This window comes from Empidonax traillii, unplaced genomic scaffold (genome assembly GCF_003031625.1).
Source record: "Empidonax traillii isolate 1590-97213 ecotype Southwest subspecies unplaced genomic scaffold, ASM303162v1 scaffold274:size1118153, whole genome shotgun sequence".
In the NCBI taxonomy this organism is placed as follows: Eukaryota; Metazoa; Chordata; class Aves; order Passeriformes; family Tyrannidae; genus Empidonax; species Empidonax traillii.
The window spans coordinates 693,984-710,935 of record NW_020955467.1 but is presented as its reverse complement, the minus strand read 5'-3'; the positions used below and the strand labels follow the sequence as shown (position 1 = coordinate 710,935).

The following is a 16,952-nucleotide window of genomic DNA, read 5'->3' as shown; positions in this document are numbered from 1 at the left end:
TTAGACAAAGGGTAAAATGTAGTTCATTTGATGGGGGGAAAAAAATAGGAGGTGGATCTGTGTATGCTAGTTGATTGAGATGACTGTGACTGCATTTGCCAGTAAGATGTGGTGATGAAGGCAGGAACTTTGGTCCTAGAATGTATGAAGTGAGATATTTCTGGAGAGAGGGTGTATTAATGTCACTGCAAATTACTGTTAGACTTCATTTGCTATCAAGCATGATATCAAGTCTTTCAGTAAAAAATTAATTTTACTGGAACTACAATTAGAGTAGGGAGACTGGAAAGTGACAGTTTCCTAAAAAGAACCTGAGGAATTTTGCTTGTTAAGTCTTGCAAAACAGAAGCGGAGAGCATGCTCTCTAGAAATGCATTTAAAGATAAAATTTCATTTCAAAGGAAAGATTAAACCAAATAAGAATGAAATTACTTTTAAAAAATTTAGATTAGAAATAAGAAAACTCCAACCATCAGAGCACTGTGGTTCTAGAATAACCAGTTAATAAAACACCTCTGAGCCCAGAATAAATTATTTTTTGACTTGATTTTTAAGCAATTTATGAACAAATTATCTGACCTGATTGCTTCTGCTATCAGAAGAGTGAATTTGATGGTGTAAGATTTAATTTTCAGTTACTCTGACTTTTATAGAAGTATAAAACATTTGCACAAATATTGAATTTGTTTGATTGGAAACTGCATTCTTATTTGACCGAGACCACGTAAGGTATTTTTGCCAACTCTTTCCAGTATCTGTGTCACTGTGTTGCCAGTTCTCATCTTTTTAACTTCTCTTTTGAAGGGTTAATGTTCTGACGTGAATCTTAGAAAAGCCCAACATCAGGCTATCCTTTTCACAGTCCTTGTCTGACTGTTTTAGCTGGAGCTACTGTGTAATAGATGTGAATGAGGGCCTCCAAATTTCTGTAGTCTCCTGAGTGATACTGATCTCATAACTCCTCCTAAATTGGTTGTTGCTTCCTTCATTAAGTAATCCAGGCTTTACTTAATCAGTAGGGTTAGGACCTTAAATGAGTAAATAGTAGAAGGTGAAAGGCTAATGCTGCTGCTCATAATGCATGTCAGTACTCCTTTGGAAAAGGCACAGAGAGCTGTACTGTTTGTTATTAAACTACAAATTAAGGCAGATTTGGAGGAAGGAAAAAACAATGTTCAGTGAGGCACTGGTGCTATTTTCATGGACTCTCATATTAGCCTCCAAATTAGTCCTTGCTTGTGATTTTGTCTGAGCATTTCCACTGTCTATGGCACCAAATTATGTTCAGTGTTATTTTTCTCCTTCTCACTTTCACTTCTAGTTCTCCCTCCCTCCTAGGTGTTTACAAGGACTACTTTCTCTTGCAGCATATTGTTCTTATAAGGCTATGAGGAATACTGTCCTCTTCAATTACAAGTGTAACCTGAGCATCATGAAGCAAGGAACTAGGATGAACTCTCTGATTAATATCTTGAGCACATTCTCCCCTGTTGCTGACCTTGTTAACTTTTCTTTTTCATAATCCAGGAAACTTGCCCAGTTATTTATAGGAGTGAAAACTATGAGTGTACTCAGTAATTTGCAATTTAAATATATGCTGATGACAACATCCCTTCAAGATTATCAGCACACATCATTCACCATGTTAGACTTAAACTCCTGGAAGAATCTGTAAAAATGTTCTGAGTAGATCTTTTGTGCGATGTTCCACGAGGCAGTGCTCTTCTTCTCATGCTGGGCTAAAAGAGGTATAAAGACATAGATTCTGAGGATTTCTCAGAAAAACATGAAGATCTGAGAATAACATAGGTGCAACAATTAACTCTAAATTATTTATATGGCTTTTTAAACAGGTGTGATAAACTATTGTAAGTTCGCACATCATACCTTATATATTACAAGTGTTTACAGTGTTTTTACTTTCCTTGTAGACTTCTCTGCATTGGTGAATGTATAAGAACTCACAAAATGCAGCAGCCTGAACAAAAGTGCTTGATTCTCAGTTGTTAATTTGATATCCCTGCAGTAGCTGGATGGATGCTTAACAAGGAACAAGCTGTTTGTGGGTTTTACATATTTTCTCTACAGTAACACTGATTTTCATTCCATCCTCCCAGGGTGCAGATGCCAAACTGAGTTTGGTGGTACTGAAGTTTCAGTAAAAGGCAAAGAGGGACCATTACTGGCTTCAGGTCAGGTGAAGACACTCACAGATATCAGTTGCTAGAAAAGTAACAATATTGAGGTGTCCCTAGTGGACAAAAAACTTATTATCACTACTGTAATACATTTGCATTTCACTTGTGATCTTTGAGTAATTCTAGTTTTGTTACCAAAATTTATTTATTCTGCCCATTGGAGTGCTGCTTCCTGAGACTAGTGGTCATATCTCTATTACTTCTGCTGAAGTAGATGGAAATGTTACAAATGTTAAAATATCAGTTGTAGCTAACAAAGTTCTGCCTTCTAGAATATACTTTAGGACATTTGGCTCAATACAGCAGACGTTTCCCTAGGTTGTTTTGTTTTGAGAAATGTTTCGGGGTTGTAGCTTGCATTATATGTTACTGAATTTATTAGTTGAAATTGTTAGACTTTAGTTTAGTAACTGTAACAATTGGGTAATCATTAAGGCAAATTAAAATACCATTTTAAGATAACCTGTTAACTTTTTTAAAGGCTGTGAACTAACTTGCTTTTATCAATATGTTCTAAAGGCTAAAAGAATTCATTCTACGCTTAGTTTTTGTCACAGCGAAGTTGGATTGCTAGTGTTCTACTGGAAAAGAAGTGGGTAAGATCAGGGGGAAAAAAGGAATACGCTGTCACATCAATTAAAAAACCTAAATATTCATAGGACATGTTACCTGTGATTTACAAAGCAAGTGCCTTCACTTAAAAACTGAATCTGATTCTCAGCTACCTTAAGGGTGTTCTGTATGTTCTAATCTAGCTCTATACAATTTTGTTTAAACCAGTGCAAATACAATATCATGTATCTACAGGGCTCTTATGTGATTAATATTGTGTAAAGCAATTGAGGATAAATAAAAGCTGGCTCTTCTCTTCATCCTTCCACTGAGAGTTGAGTTCTGCTGTCCTTTGTATTGATGTGGAAATCGGCCGTGGATGTACACATACCTATGAATAATTTGAAAAGATGAATTAGAAAAGAATAGAGATTATTTATGTTCAAAGAGGGGGCTAAATTCATTCAAGAAGTTGTTTGTTGCCAATTAATTACCTACCAATAATTAGAACAATAAATTTGAGCACAGTTGTAAGACTTGGCATTGACTTTCACCATCGGCTTATCTGGAAGCTGTTCTAAATGGTATCATTAGTATTGGTAATAAATCTGTCATATTAGGTGAAAATGGATAAAAAGACTGAGAAGCCTTGAAAATAGAATTTGACTGAGCAGAAGTCTTTACACTTTATAAATATGACCACTGGAATTATTTATGTGAATTGATCAGTTCAGACTTCAACACTATGTTATAAAACATGAAACTTTTACACTTAGTGAAACTCAGTGTTAAATTGGAGGTATAACTCTTCTTCATTATAACATTTGCAATTTAAAAAAGAAGTGTATGTGCTGCCAGTAAAATGGTGGTAAAGCCCTTCAAGCTGGAAGTTTTAAACAAATCATCTGGTTATTAAATCTTCACTTTTGTATTCATGTAATACCAATATGAGATAGATCAATTCTTTTGATGCCAATTCATCATGTTTATCCTAACAACCTTGATTTGGTTTGTTAGTCAACAAACTACTTTAGAGATGATACCAAATAACAACAACAAAAAAAGTTAAAAACAGAGAAATGTTAGTAAAAGAACTCTGAATATTACATATTTCCTTTCAGAAATTTAGAATAGGAGTATTTTTTGTGTGAGTGTTTCTCCAGGATGAAATTTGCCTGCAACATGCTATGTAGTGCAGCAACATCTGTATGAAACAAGGTCTGATCATCTTTTGAACAACATACTTTCAACATGCTGTTGCTATAAGTTGGTCTCAGCCAGTCACACCAGATGATTTTGTCAAAATAACAAAATTTTTAAAAGACTTTGTTTTTTGTCAAGCACTAGAATTCAAAGTATTCAAATTTCTAGTTAGTCAAGTTCAGTTGAGTGCTCTTGAAAACTTCATCAAATATTTTACAACCTCAATTAAAATAGAATGACTTGGAAGAAATGTTGGAGACTTTCTCTTGAATTTTTATTTTGCACTGAATTATTTTTACAACAGTTTTTACATTAAATGCTGCTTTTATAATGTAGAGTCTAGATAAAGTACTGTTTTGTCAATATACCATGACATACTAAATTCAGAAATTCTATGTAGTGGGGAACTTCTATCTATCTATGTATCTATATATCTTCCTTTCAAGAAGAAAATCCTAAAGATGCAGGATCAGGCTGCTCCCATGTGCCAAAAGATAAACTAGTAGGGAAAAAGACCATCCTGGCTGAACAGAGAGCCTTGGCTGGAATTCCAGAAAAAAAAGGTGAGTTTATCACCTCTGGAAGAAGGGGCAGGGCAACTCAGGAGAACTACAATGATGCCATGAGGTTATCTAGGGAGAAAATTAGAAGGGCTAAAGCCCAACCAGAACTTGATCTGGATACTGCTATTAAAAAAAAAAAAAAAAGTTTCTATAAGTACACTGGCAATAAAAGGAGGACTAAGGAGAACCTCCATCCTTTATTGCATGTGAGGGGGGGAAATATAGTGACAAAGACTGAGGAAAGGGCTGAGGTAGCTAACACTTTCTTGTCTCAGTTTTTAAGAGTAAGACCAGTTGTACTCCAGGTATCCAGCCCCCTGAGCTAGAAGACAGGGACAGGAAGCAGAATGAAGCCCCCATATTCCAAGGAGAAGTGGTCAGCAACCTGTTACAACACCTAGACACACACAAGTCTATGGGCCAGATGGGATCCACCTGAGGGTACTGAGTATCCTGGTAGAAGTGCTCACTGAGCCACCATTTACCAGCAGATTTGGCCATAGGAGGAGGTCCCAGCTGACTGGATTTTAGCCAGTGTGACACACATGTTCCAGAAGTGCTGGAAGGTAAATACAGGCTGATCAGCCTGATCTCAGTGCCCAGGAAAGTGATGGAGCTGATAATTTTCAATGCCATCATGTGGTATGTACCAGCTAAGGGAATCAGGCATGGCTCCATGAAAGGCAGGTTCTACTTGATCAACCTGATCTCCTTCTGTGACAAGGTGACCTGCTTAGTGGATGTGGGAAAGGCTTTACATTTTGTCTGTCTGCCTGGACTTCAGTGAAGCCTTTGACACTTTTTCCCAGTGTTCTCCTGCAGGAACTGGCTACCAATGGCTTGGATGGGTGAAATGTTCACTTGGTGAAAAACTGGCTGGCTGGATGGTTGGGCCCATAGAATGGTGGTTGATGGAGTTATATCCAGCTGGCAACCAGTCACCAGTGGTGTTCCCCAGGGCTCAGTATTGAGGCCAGTCCTGTTTAAGATCTTTATTAATGACCTGGACAACAGGATTAAGGGCACTCTCAGTCAGTTTGCAGACCACACCAAGCTGGGTGGGAGCGTTAATCTGCTGGAGGACAGGAAGGCTCTGCAGAGGGATTTGGACAGCTGGATCAATGGGCTGAGATGGACCGCATGAGGTCAGCAAGGCAAAGTACTGAGTCCTGCCCTTGGGCCACAGCAGTCTCAAGCAATGCTACAGGCTGGGGGCAGAGTGGTTGGAAACTGGCCTGGCAGAAAAGGACCTGGGGTGTGCTGTTTGACAGCAGCTGAACATGAGCCAGCAATTTGACCAAGTGGCCAAGAAGGCCAGTTGCATCCTGGCTTGCATCAGCAACAGTGTGGCCAGCAGGAGCAGGGCAGTGATTGTCCCCCTGTACTCGGCACTGGTGAGGCTGAACCTTGAGTCTTGTGTTCAGTTTTGGGTCCCTTCCTGCAAGAAAGACACTGAGATGCTGGAACAAGTCCACAGAAGAGCAATGGAATTCGTGAAGGGTCTGGAGAACAAGGCCTGTGAGGAGTGACTGAGAGACCTGGGGTTTTTCAGCCTGCAGAAAAGGAGACTGAGGGGAAACTTTATTGTTCTCTAAAACTGCCTGGAAGGAGGCAGGTGGGGGGGCGGGGTCAGAGTGAGGTGGGGGGTCAGTCTCTTCTCCCAAGTAACCGGTGATAGAACAAGAGGAAATGGCCTCAAGTGGCCCCAGGGGAGATTTAGATTTGAAATTAAGGAAAATTTCTTCACTGAAAGGGTTAGCAGACATTGGAATGGACTCTCGGGGGAAGTGGTTGGAGTGACCATCCCTGGAGGTATTTAAAAGCCATGTAGATGTAACACTTAGGGATATGGTTTGGTAGCAGACCTGGCAGTGTGGGGTTAATGGTTGGACTTCATGATCTTAGAGGCTTTTTCCAACCAAATGTCAGGGTCTCTGCCAGTTAACCAGACACTGTTGCTCAATTAAACAGAACTGTGGAAAATCACACCTGCAAGGTCTCTTATGCTTGAACCAATCTTACCTGATGTGTTTAATGACCTGAAAAATAGTTATAATAGCAGGACAACACAATAACATAAAATGCTAAACGAAATTATATGTTAATGAACATAAAGTAGTGCATGTGAGAAGGGAAAGGGAACTGATGAACAATTTCATTGTATGCACAGAGTAGAAAACTATGTATTATCACTCATGAAAAAGGTTTTGAAATTAAAATAAGCAGATTTTTGATAAGGTAAAAAGGTAAAAATCAAACAGACCTCTGGAAATCACTTTAGTAAAAGGGAAATTTAATTTAATAATTGTTGGAAAATTAGGGCAGTGCAGAACACGTGTTTCAAATGTTTAAATCCATAATTTATCTGAATATTGTAAATTGTGTCCTTGCTGTCACATCTTAGGACACAGGAATACTGGAAATGACTTTTTGAAAAGGTGGGGAGAGTAAATGACCAATCAGAGGAGTGGAAAAATTTCTATATGGTGATAGACTAGATAGACCGAATTTCTCCACCTTGGAAATAAAATAACCTAGAGAAGATAAGGTGGAGCAAATAAAATACTGAATTACATGAAGAGAGTGAATGCAGAACTGTCATTTCAGTATCTCTAAAATATAAGAACTAAAGAGTTTCTGTTTATATGTCTAAGGAAGTTTAAAACAAACAGTAAGAAACACTTTTTCATATAAAAAATAATCAAACAATGTGAGACACTGCCACTAGATGTTACAAAGGCCAAAAGTTTAACTGAGTTCAAAAAGGGATTAATGGCTACTTTTGTTTCATGAATTGTAAAAACATCCTGCTCAGACACAACTTCTGGCTGAGGAAGTTCCTAAACCACTAATTGCCAGAAGATGGGAAGGAGGGGTTGCTCAGCTCTTGCCACAGTTCTTATAATCTTTCCTTATGCATCTCCTAATGGGCGTGTTGGGACCAGGATAATGGGCTAGACAAATTGTTTTTTTTCTTTTTTTCTTTTTTTTTTTTTTGTCTGACCCATTATGGTTCTTTTTATTTTGTAGGTGTAGATTTTTTTTCAGTAATAGGGAGACAAAATGGAAATTTTCAACTTGTTTTTTGAGTTCAGTAAATGCTGTCTGGATTATGATTCTTAATAGCTAATTATGAATGATCACACTTTTTTGCTTTTCTTATTTAAAAATATAAAAAATTAGTCCAAAAATTCATCTGCTGCACTCTGAGGAAGTTTTTCTCTAAATACAGGGAAATTTGGATGAAGGTGAATCATTTATGGATTTAATTTGAGTGATAATGTTTTATGTCTAATTTAAAGACTAATGTGTCAGAAAAGCTGAGATAGTAAGCGGGGGGAGCTTTCTGTGGCCCTTCTCTGAAAGGATGCGAAGGGTGTTATTTTTGCTATTGTTTTCAATTAAGGAATACCAAGTCTCAGTGAAAGAATATCCTAAATTCTACACTTGTGCTTCCAACAATTAGTAGGAGCAGAAGCCAACAAGAAGAGTTTCTTTAACATCTGTACTTTTTTAAATACAATTCTATAATCTTTTTTCTCCTCAAAGTGAAGTTTGGCTCTTGGGACTAGAGGAAATATGAATGATTTTTTTGTTGTTGTTGTTTTTTTTTCCCTCACTAACCTTCTATTCTAGTTTTTTTAATGTGAATTTATAATATAGAAGTTTATTTCTACTTACTAAACAGAGATTTAATCAATTATCATAGTGCACTTTGGAAATGAAAGATACATTACTCTGCGTCAAATGAGTTTATCCTGATCTGCATGCAAACTATGCACTACATTATAAATCATGGTCTCAAACTTCTAAAGTTGTTGGTTTTGTTTACTGGGAAACCTTGCTTCAGATCCAAAAAGGCAATAAGGAAGCATGAAGAAAGTGGGCCTCAATTGATCATGAAATGTAATTACACAATATTCAGAGCTGAGTGAAATACAGGATTAAATGGCAGTAGCCTGTAAAGTTTAAAATTAAAAGTAGTTTCATCATATATGGTGAAAAGGCAGATTGGATCAATGAAGCTGATCTCTTGTATCTTGTTTGCTGTCAATTTATATGAAGTGATACTTGAGGTGCGGCTCCTTTTCATATGTACGTAAATACATTTTGTTTATTTATGGAATATTACTGGAGTGGTCTGTCAGTAGATATCTTGAGTTGGGCTGGTGCTCAGTGTATAAATGGAAGCACAAGAATGAAAAAAACCTTCCCCCTGGTCATCCTTAGCCTAGCTAATGTAAGTGCAGATTTTGTTCTAACAGTAAGGTTTAATACAACAACACAGATCATTACTGCTGTGTTGCTGAGTTGCAAGGAATTAGTATCTGAATTAAAAGAATGGGGACTCTAATAAAAACTTGGTTTTGTCCTTTCTGGTATAGTATCATTTAAAACTGCATCTTGTATTCAGAAGGTAGACAGCAATCCACTACAGTGTCAGATTGTCTGTAGGATACCAATAGAAACTTGAAAAAAAAATTAATTTTCTCTTACTTTTGTTTAATCTAATTTCTTCTTTACCTTTTAACTTCAACTCTTTGGGAATCCTTAGTATGATTGGAGTGAGGATTAGGGTATTTTTATTAGTGTCTGGGCACCTTTTTACATGAAAAAAAAATTAAGCACCTCCATCTCAAGTCTCTGGGGAACTTATGATCCCTCACAAAAATGAGCTCAGAACAGCTCAGTACAACTTCTGCCTCGGGTACCACATTTTGCTAGCTGAAGGGTGCAAGGGCCTGAAATGTAGGCTCATTGCCCTTGTGTCAGGGAGTACTTATCAAGGAGTTTTTCAGTTTTACTGGTTCACATCGTATTTGTTGTAGTGCAAAAACGTGGTTTGGAAGTCAGATATGCAAACTGTACAGAACAACAAGAAATAAGGGGGAGGGTAAAGATCTGATGAGGAAGCGGAATCTAGCTGAGGTTTAAGGAATTATGATATGGCAGAAATAGATATTGCTGACAGTATTGTTAACTTGGTTTGGCTGTGTAAGTTCATGTGGAAGAGCTTTGAAGAGATGCTGCAAGGTAAAACTCAGTTAAGCACTTAATAGGCAAAGTGTCTAGAAAAACCTGACAATCCCATAAACAACAAGCAAACATAACTTTGCTCCTTCTCCATGTTAAATATACATCTGAATGTACTAGAAACTTTTTCCTTAAAAGCATAACCTAAGCTTCCATTTACTACTGATTTTTCAGGAATAATTTTACAGCAGGGAATGTGATGTAAAGCTGATTAGAAAACCAGAACCTGTATTTGGAATAAAAACCTAAACATGTTGCTATGTTACTACAAGCTAGTCGTTTTTACAGTTGTTTGCCTTTTGTCAATTATTTGCAACCTAGTAATGGATACAGCTGTATGGTGTTGCTGGTGGTTATTCTAAGGTTGTTTTGCTTTACCTCATTCTTTTCTCTCTTTCTCTGCCTTCTAGTATGCACTTAATCCAGGTGGACTCTGTTCAGCGTTGGATGGAAGATTTGAAGTTGATGACAGAATGTGAATGTATGTGCATTCTCCAGTCCAAGCCCATCAGCATAGAGAAGGACGAACAAAATGAACTTTTGCTTTCCTCGCAATATAACACTTGTGATAACTTGCAGTTTCTGCTAAAGAGAGCTTGGATTATAAGCACAGAATTGACTAGGATTGCCCAAAAGCTGGAGAAGAACAGGTGGCAGAGAGTCCACAGCATGACAGTAAGAGTCAACTGCCACGTGCGTTCAATGATAAATGAGTACAATACTTTCACCAGGAATTCTTCAGAAGAAATGCACCAGGTATGATGCTTTACCTGATGTCATGTTTCTGTTATTTTTTGTTTATTATTATTATTATTACTTACTTTCAACAATCTGTAAGCAGTCCTTTTATACTGATACTGATCCCTTGTTTAAGACTTTCTAATGCCTTTTCAGTGATGGATATTTTATTGAATTATTTTGGATCCTGTTTTATAGGCTTGATTATGAATGTTAATAACGACTAATTGTGTTGAAAAATGTTTTATGTTTTGCTTTGGAACACTACAAGACCTAAAGTATTTTGACATCCCATCTGTGAGTTCCTTCACATTTCCAATGTAGAAATGATACTTTTTTGTTCACTTTTATCTCTACCTGTTTTATTTAGAGAATTAGATAAAGAAGGTTCATGTGAAATATTATGTTTCTGGAGGTTTTTCAATTAACAAACAAGCATTACTTATTTTGGTAAAGAAATTGTGTGTTTGGATATTGCTTTAAAACCACTTTATCTTTCTCTCTCTGCAGTTTGAAAAACTTTTAATAGACAAGTGTTCAGAATTTACAGCATTCACAGAAAGGTAACCTAAATTTTATAGTTGGAACATCAATTTTACTGTTCTATTATGTTGAGGAATTTCTAATGAGAAGCACAAATCCATTAACACCCTCAGTTGTTTGGAATAGGCCCCTGTAGCTCTGCAAGACTTTCTAAATATTAGTTTGTGGTGAGTAAAGTGAGTTGCTTTTATCTAAACTGCATCCTTATGAAAGATGGGATCTGCTGTTGCACGAAAAGCCTGGCATAGATGCAAAGATTCATCATACAAGTGGATTTTTCAGGACTTACAGACATCATCAAGGCAGAAAGTCTGGCTCTAAGGATCTCAGTGACAAAGTCCCTTCTAGCTCTGTGGAGCCAAGATTTCATCTGGTGTGAAAACCTGGAATACACATATCCATGTATTTATTAGTGAATCAAACCAAAATAAATACACAATCCTTTAAATTCTAGTTGTAGGTTTACTCATCTCCCTGCACTCTGCAATGCTGAGACTAGAAAATAAGAATCTCTTTAATTCTTCTCACGATATCCCCACTTTTTAAGTTACCAATCCCTCCTGTGCAATTCAGTCACTCTTCTTAGATTTACTTTAAGCACTGTGCAAGTCAGTTTGCTGGGGGATCATCAGGGAAAAGACACCATGTAATTATCAGGAAATAACATTTTTTGGAGCATAATTTCTTTCTGCCAAACCCACACAGCTCAGACTTTACTTTTATATTTTGCTATGAGACACACTGATTTAATGAGAGATCTGATTTCAAAGTGTCTGCCCCAAATCAGCCATTCCCCTCCTTGTCTTTTCGGCAAGAATTTGGTATAGGTGGATGACAGGTAAAGCTGAAAATATGTTGGTAAAGAGACTGATCAGCCAAACTGTATCTTCCACTACACTGGCCTGTCTTGGTGGAATATGTTTTGGCAATTCAAATGAATGTACTGCTGTGAGGAAATACTAGTTATTTCATTTGAATTATATAAAGTTTTCTATCTTTATCTCATTTCTTCAATTATAGCCAAACATCACTGGTTACAGGACAGCTATGCTAACTCTGTAAAGCTGCGTTATGTAATCTTTCTGCATAGAAGGACAAATATTTTTCAGTATGCTTTTTAACTCATCTGGGCACATATTGATTTTGGGGTCCTTATTCTGCCACCAGTAAACTATGGCAAAAAAAAGTAAAGAAATTGAAATTATGGAAAGCCCTTCTTTGATCGTGAAAGACAGGTGGATGTGCAGAGCTGCAGTTGAAATGCAAGCATCTGAGAGTGACGGGAACTATCGGCACAAGTGGAAAAGAGCAGAGTTATGGTGTATGAGCACACAGCATCTGCAGCAAAATTTGGCCTGCAGTCTGTGCAGTAAATTGTGATCCCAAAATGATTCATTAATATCCAGTATTGTTTCTTCATGGCATACTTACTATGTGCGGACAAAGCTTTAATCAGAGTCTGGGGTGATGTTAATGGCACATAGGCATTGTCCTTGTAAAAGGCTGAATTCCCATTATGAACACAGGGCTCACATCTGAGGTGACAATCAGAAAACTATCTGTTGCATCTTTTTTCCTTCATCTCTTTCCTTTCTCTTTCTTTTCAGGTGCATACAGACGGAAGATGAAGAGATCCTGAAGTCTATGAAATCCTGTATTAATGAAACACTCACCACTGTTGCCCAGTATTTTGGCCAGTTGATAGAGCTGGTTTTAACACATGAGGCACAGGTTAGTTAGTAGTAAAAAAAAAAAAAAAAAAAAAAAGAGGTGTTCCAAAATTATTGAATCTTGGGGGAGACCATCCACTGACTATCCAAGGCCAGGTTGGATGGGGCTCTGAGCAACCTGATCGTGGTCAAAGGTGTCCCTGCTCATAGCATGGGGTGGAACTAGATGTTCTTTAAGGCCCCTTGAAACCCAAGCCATTCTAGGATTAAGAGCAAGACTAGAATTACAACTCTCAGTTTTCAGCAAACTTATGATCAGTAATTCACATAGGTTGCAATGAGATTTAGGTAGTTGTCGTCTCAAATCCTCCAATAAACTTAAATCCCAGACAAATGATCTTGCAGCTTACCGCTTTACTTACTTTTCCTGATGTCTCTCCTTTCTTGCAAGCTGGCTTCTCGACAATGTTTTGTCAATAAGATCTCTGGAAACTCTTTCACTTCCTTCCATACAGACACTGATTTCCTTTAGAAATCTTGTAAAAAAAAAAATATCTCCTGCTCTCAGTAATTCTCATTCAAAGCTGAACTTTTAAAACATGTATATGTAGCAAGTACATTATTGCAGCACACATTTTAAACAGTGCACATTTCAGACTCTGAGAAGCAGTGATAAAATATAGCAGTGTGTACAGGTTATACATTGTCCAGAGAGGTTGTCGACTCTTCTTCCCTGGAGATATTCAAGGGCTGCCTGAACACAGTCCTGAGTAACGTTCTAGGGAATCCTACCAGAGCAGGGAGGTTGGGCTAGATGACTTCCAGCCTTACCCATGCTGTGATTCCAGTTCTGTGAAATACACTGAGCAATAAGTCTGAGACTGCAAATGCATTAACTTTTTTTCCACTAGACCATTCTTGAAATAGTAGCAACCTGCAAACCTGACCTTATTTCATGACTTATACCGTTTGGTTGAGATCTCAATAGAAATCCCTTTGCATACTCTAGTCTTCCTCATTTATGCCCAATTAATTTGCCCATGTTTTAGAGGAAAATGCTGAATTTTTTTTTTTGTCCCCACAGAAAAAGAGGACAGGAGAGGCTTAGTGAAGATGAAAGAGTTAATTAGTATTTACTACAGTGCTAAAACAAAATTAGGGTGTGGTATTGGTTAAATTCTAACATACCTTGATATGTTAAGATGTCAAAACAAGTGGTTCTTTCAGAAACATGCCTTCTGGTTTTAAAAGATGATTACTGGGAGGTGAGAATCTCCAAAATACGTTTGCAGAATTACAGTCAAATTAACAAACTACTTGCTAATGTGCTTTGGTTAAGAATTGTGAGAGCCATATGAAATGCCACATCTGACTTGAAGTGTGTAAATAACTTTGCAAATTCAATGAGTAGGTTGCTGTTGTTTCAGTGCTTATTCTTTTCAATCTGAAGAACAGTTCTTCAGATTGTTGATATTTCTGCCTTTGGGCATCTCGGCATCTCTCTGAAATCCTAATCCCTTTTTGTTTCAAGGCAGTGGAATTATTGGCTCCACATAATCTCATTTGTATTTGTGGGGCTGAAAGACTTGGATTAGGACCCGTTAATAAAAATAATTTAAAGAATAGGTTTCTGAACCATTCAGCCAGCCTGTGTGCCCACTTCTGCCATAAAAACACATTGTCTGTGGGTAGTTTGTTGCTCTGAATCAGACTAAGTGACTGTGTGAGAGGTCAGAACTTTCAGCCTGCATTGTATAAAGAGCTTTCTTTTCTAATCAGTGTATCAGGATTTTATTCAGGATGGGTTCACATCCAAGTGTGAACTATTAAGCTATATTTTTTTATGGAACATTTTTGTAATGCTAAAGGTGAAAGAACAGAGCCTCTTAAAGGGAAGGTAATTGAATTTTGTATAAATAACAGTATAAAATGTGGTATACTTCCTTGCTCTTCTTTTAAAGTTAGATTAAATACAAAAATACTTACATTCTTCCTCCTAGCAAATATAATTAGTTCTTCCTCTAATGATTTTGCTTCCTTTCAGAAAGAGTAAAATGAAATAAACTTCATATTCTTCTGACAGCTGTGCTTCTCTATCGAGCTGCAGTGACACAAATGCAAAAACAATATAATTATTTACAGAGACAAAAATATCGAATCCATTTCATACGTTCAAGAAAACCCCCTGTATTTCTTTATGAGAATTCCCTCTATTTATCAATGACTTTTTCTGTGTAGTCTGAGAATAGTGATAAACCCAGAGGCTTAGAGAGTAGTGTAAGAAAAGGTACAACAATGTTCCTTATAAATAAGGTAGCAAACTTGTGATCAGCTTTTACACTAAGCTACATTACTTGCCTTCTGAAAATTCTGGTTCAATCTCAGGCCAAACCCAGAGTCTGAAGAGAATTATTTGTTGCTGAATGTTCTCACACATGAACCTGCTGTCTTGCCTTGTTAATATTTATTTTTAAAATATCACTATTCTTGGTTACACCTATTCAAATGCAATGATAAATGAGTTAGTGTTGTCAGTTCGATTTGTCCAACTTCCCTTTCTTTGGGTCAGAAGCAAGATGATTAACGAACTAGACTGGACGCTCCATCTTGTCTTTAAATATCAAATATTAAAATAGAATCGTAGAATCATCAAGGTTGGAAAAGACTTCCAAGACCAGCGATATAACACAAATGCTTTTAACTGGAAGTAAGTTATGTTTATTGTGTTGTGTCCCACAGAACCTGCTGAGACAAATAGAGCTGTCAGACAGTGTGTACGTCACCGAGTCTGCGATCAGCAGTTTGTTCAGCCTTACCCAGGAAGGTGCTCATCTGTGCCGTATCATAGCTAAGGTAAGGGCATCTACGGACCAGTCCAAAGCAAACTGGTAGTACAAGCAAGTTGTTTGACTTCACACAGTAGCAGCTGCAAGTTTTGAAATGTACAGTGCGAGATGAAATTATGTGTTTCAGGAGACTAATAATTTAGATTAAAGAACAACAAAGTTTACTCTGAGAGAGTATTTTCTTCTTTTGCTGCTTTTGCAAGCCTTACTTTGCAGGGTTTACCACCATATCCATCCTATAAGAATTTTTTTTTTTTTTTAAAAAGGGTCACAGCCCCCTAGTCTTAAATAAAGCTCTATACCTGTGCAAACAGCTTCAGCAGGATGGCAAGCTCCAACAGGCTTCTGAGCATTGCTTCAATTACAGTTGTCTTCGTGCCATCTGAGGTATTTCCCTTCGTCATTTTGGCAACTTTTCCTGTGTCTCTCCTGATAGTACTTTTTAAGTACCAGCCATGTAAGTAGAGAGAAACTTTGCGATTGGCCATGTACCCGGCTGAGAGAAACAGCAAGACCTCTTTTGATGTTTGTACAGAGGATATTAGAGGTATTATTAAAGATGTAAATTTAGGAATATTTTACATGCATTATTATCCTTTAACAACAGAATATCATTACAACTCTGTCAGCATGTGTTCTTGTTTACTGAATAGTTGGTGCTAACTTTTGGTACAAATGAATCATTCTGCCAAAATCAATGATCCCTGAAGAGTTTGCACCTTTGAGAACACTTGGACCTTGAAAAAGTGAGAAAGGTGGGACGTTGTGTGATGCCAAAGATAGGATAATCACAACCACAGGGTATGTAGAAAAAAGAAAACCTCCCTCCTTAAGCTTCTGCTCGTGGAGTGAGGTGCTAATTCCTTGTCTTACTCAGGGATGAGGTTACCAGCAACTTTGATTAATTTAACTTCTGATGTGCTTTTAGGTGGATATTTACACCATAAAAGGTATTACTCCTTTCTGAAGGCTGAGGATGAGGTAGACTCAGAAATGTGTAGTGGATTCTGGCAACAGCCTGACTGATTTAATTTTTTCTAAATTGGTATTTGAGCTCCACTCAGTGGTACCCAAAAACAATGTTAAAATGTTGAGTACTGAGGAACTGCAGAACTAGCAAACTAATGAAAATTGATGTTGTGCTTTTTATAATTTTGTGACTTCCCTAACAGTTTAATTTAGCAGAATTGAAGTCTCACCTTCCATAAATTACTCAACTAATATATTGCTAAAACCTGGATGGATCACAGGTTTATAGCTGAGGAAATGCATCCCCTTATGCAAAGAACCCCAAGTGGTGTTTGGTTGCCAAATTACAGCTGTGATTGCATCACCTGTCTTGTGTGTCTGTCTCCCCCGTGCACCGTGAAATGCATTTGTCCTGACTCACCATCATCCTTCACCTTCTGTACCGCCTCAGTTCCCTGCATCAGTGAGTAAGAAGGCAGAGGAACTGTAATAGAACAGATTTTCAAATTCAGCCACTTGAATAGTTAGCTGTAACAGTAAAAGTGCAGGGGAATTGGGAAAAAAAAACTGAACTAAAAAAACCCAAAAAACCAAAACCAACCAATCAAAAAAAAAAAAAAAAAAAAAAAAAAAAAC

At 37.3% G+C, this 16,952-nt stretch overlaps 1 protein-coding gene across 4 annotated transcripts in view; it reads left to right on the top strand.

Annotated features, from left to right (window-relative positions):
• INSC (INSC spindle orientation adaptor protein) overlaps nucleotides 1–16,952 on the top strand; it is a 137,576-nt gene that overhangs the window by 65,791 nt on the left and 54,833 nt on the right. For all 4 annotated transcript variants that reach the window (XM_027889883.1, XM_027889884.1, XM_027889885.1 and 1 more), the window contains 4 exons: nucleotides 9,961–10,306; nucleotides 10,799–10,851; nucleotides 12,439–12,562; nucleotides 15,241–15,354. In XM_027889883.1, the coding sequence (XP_027745684.1) occupies nucleotides 9,961–10,306; nucleotides 10,799–10,851; nucleotides 12,439–12,562; nucleotides 15,241–15,354 (637 nt within the window). The remainder of the gene's footprint in view (nucleotides 1–9,960; nucleotides 10,307–10,798; nucleotides 10,852–12,438; nucleotides 12,563–15,240; nucleotides 15,355–16,952) is intronic.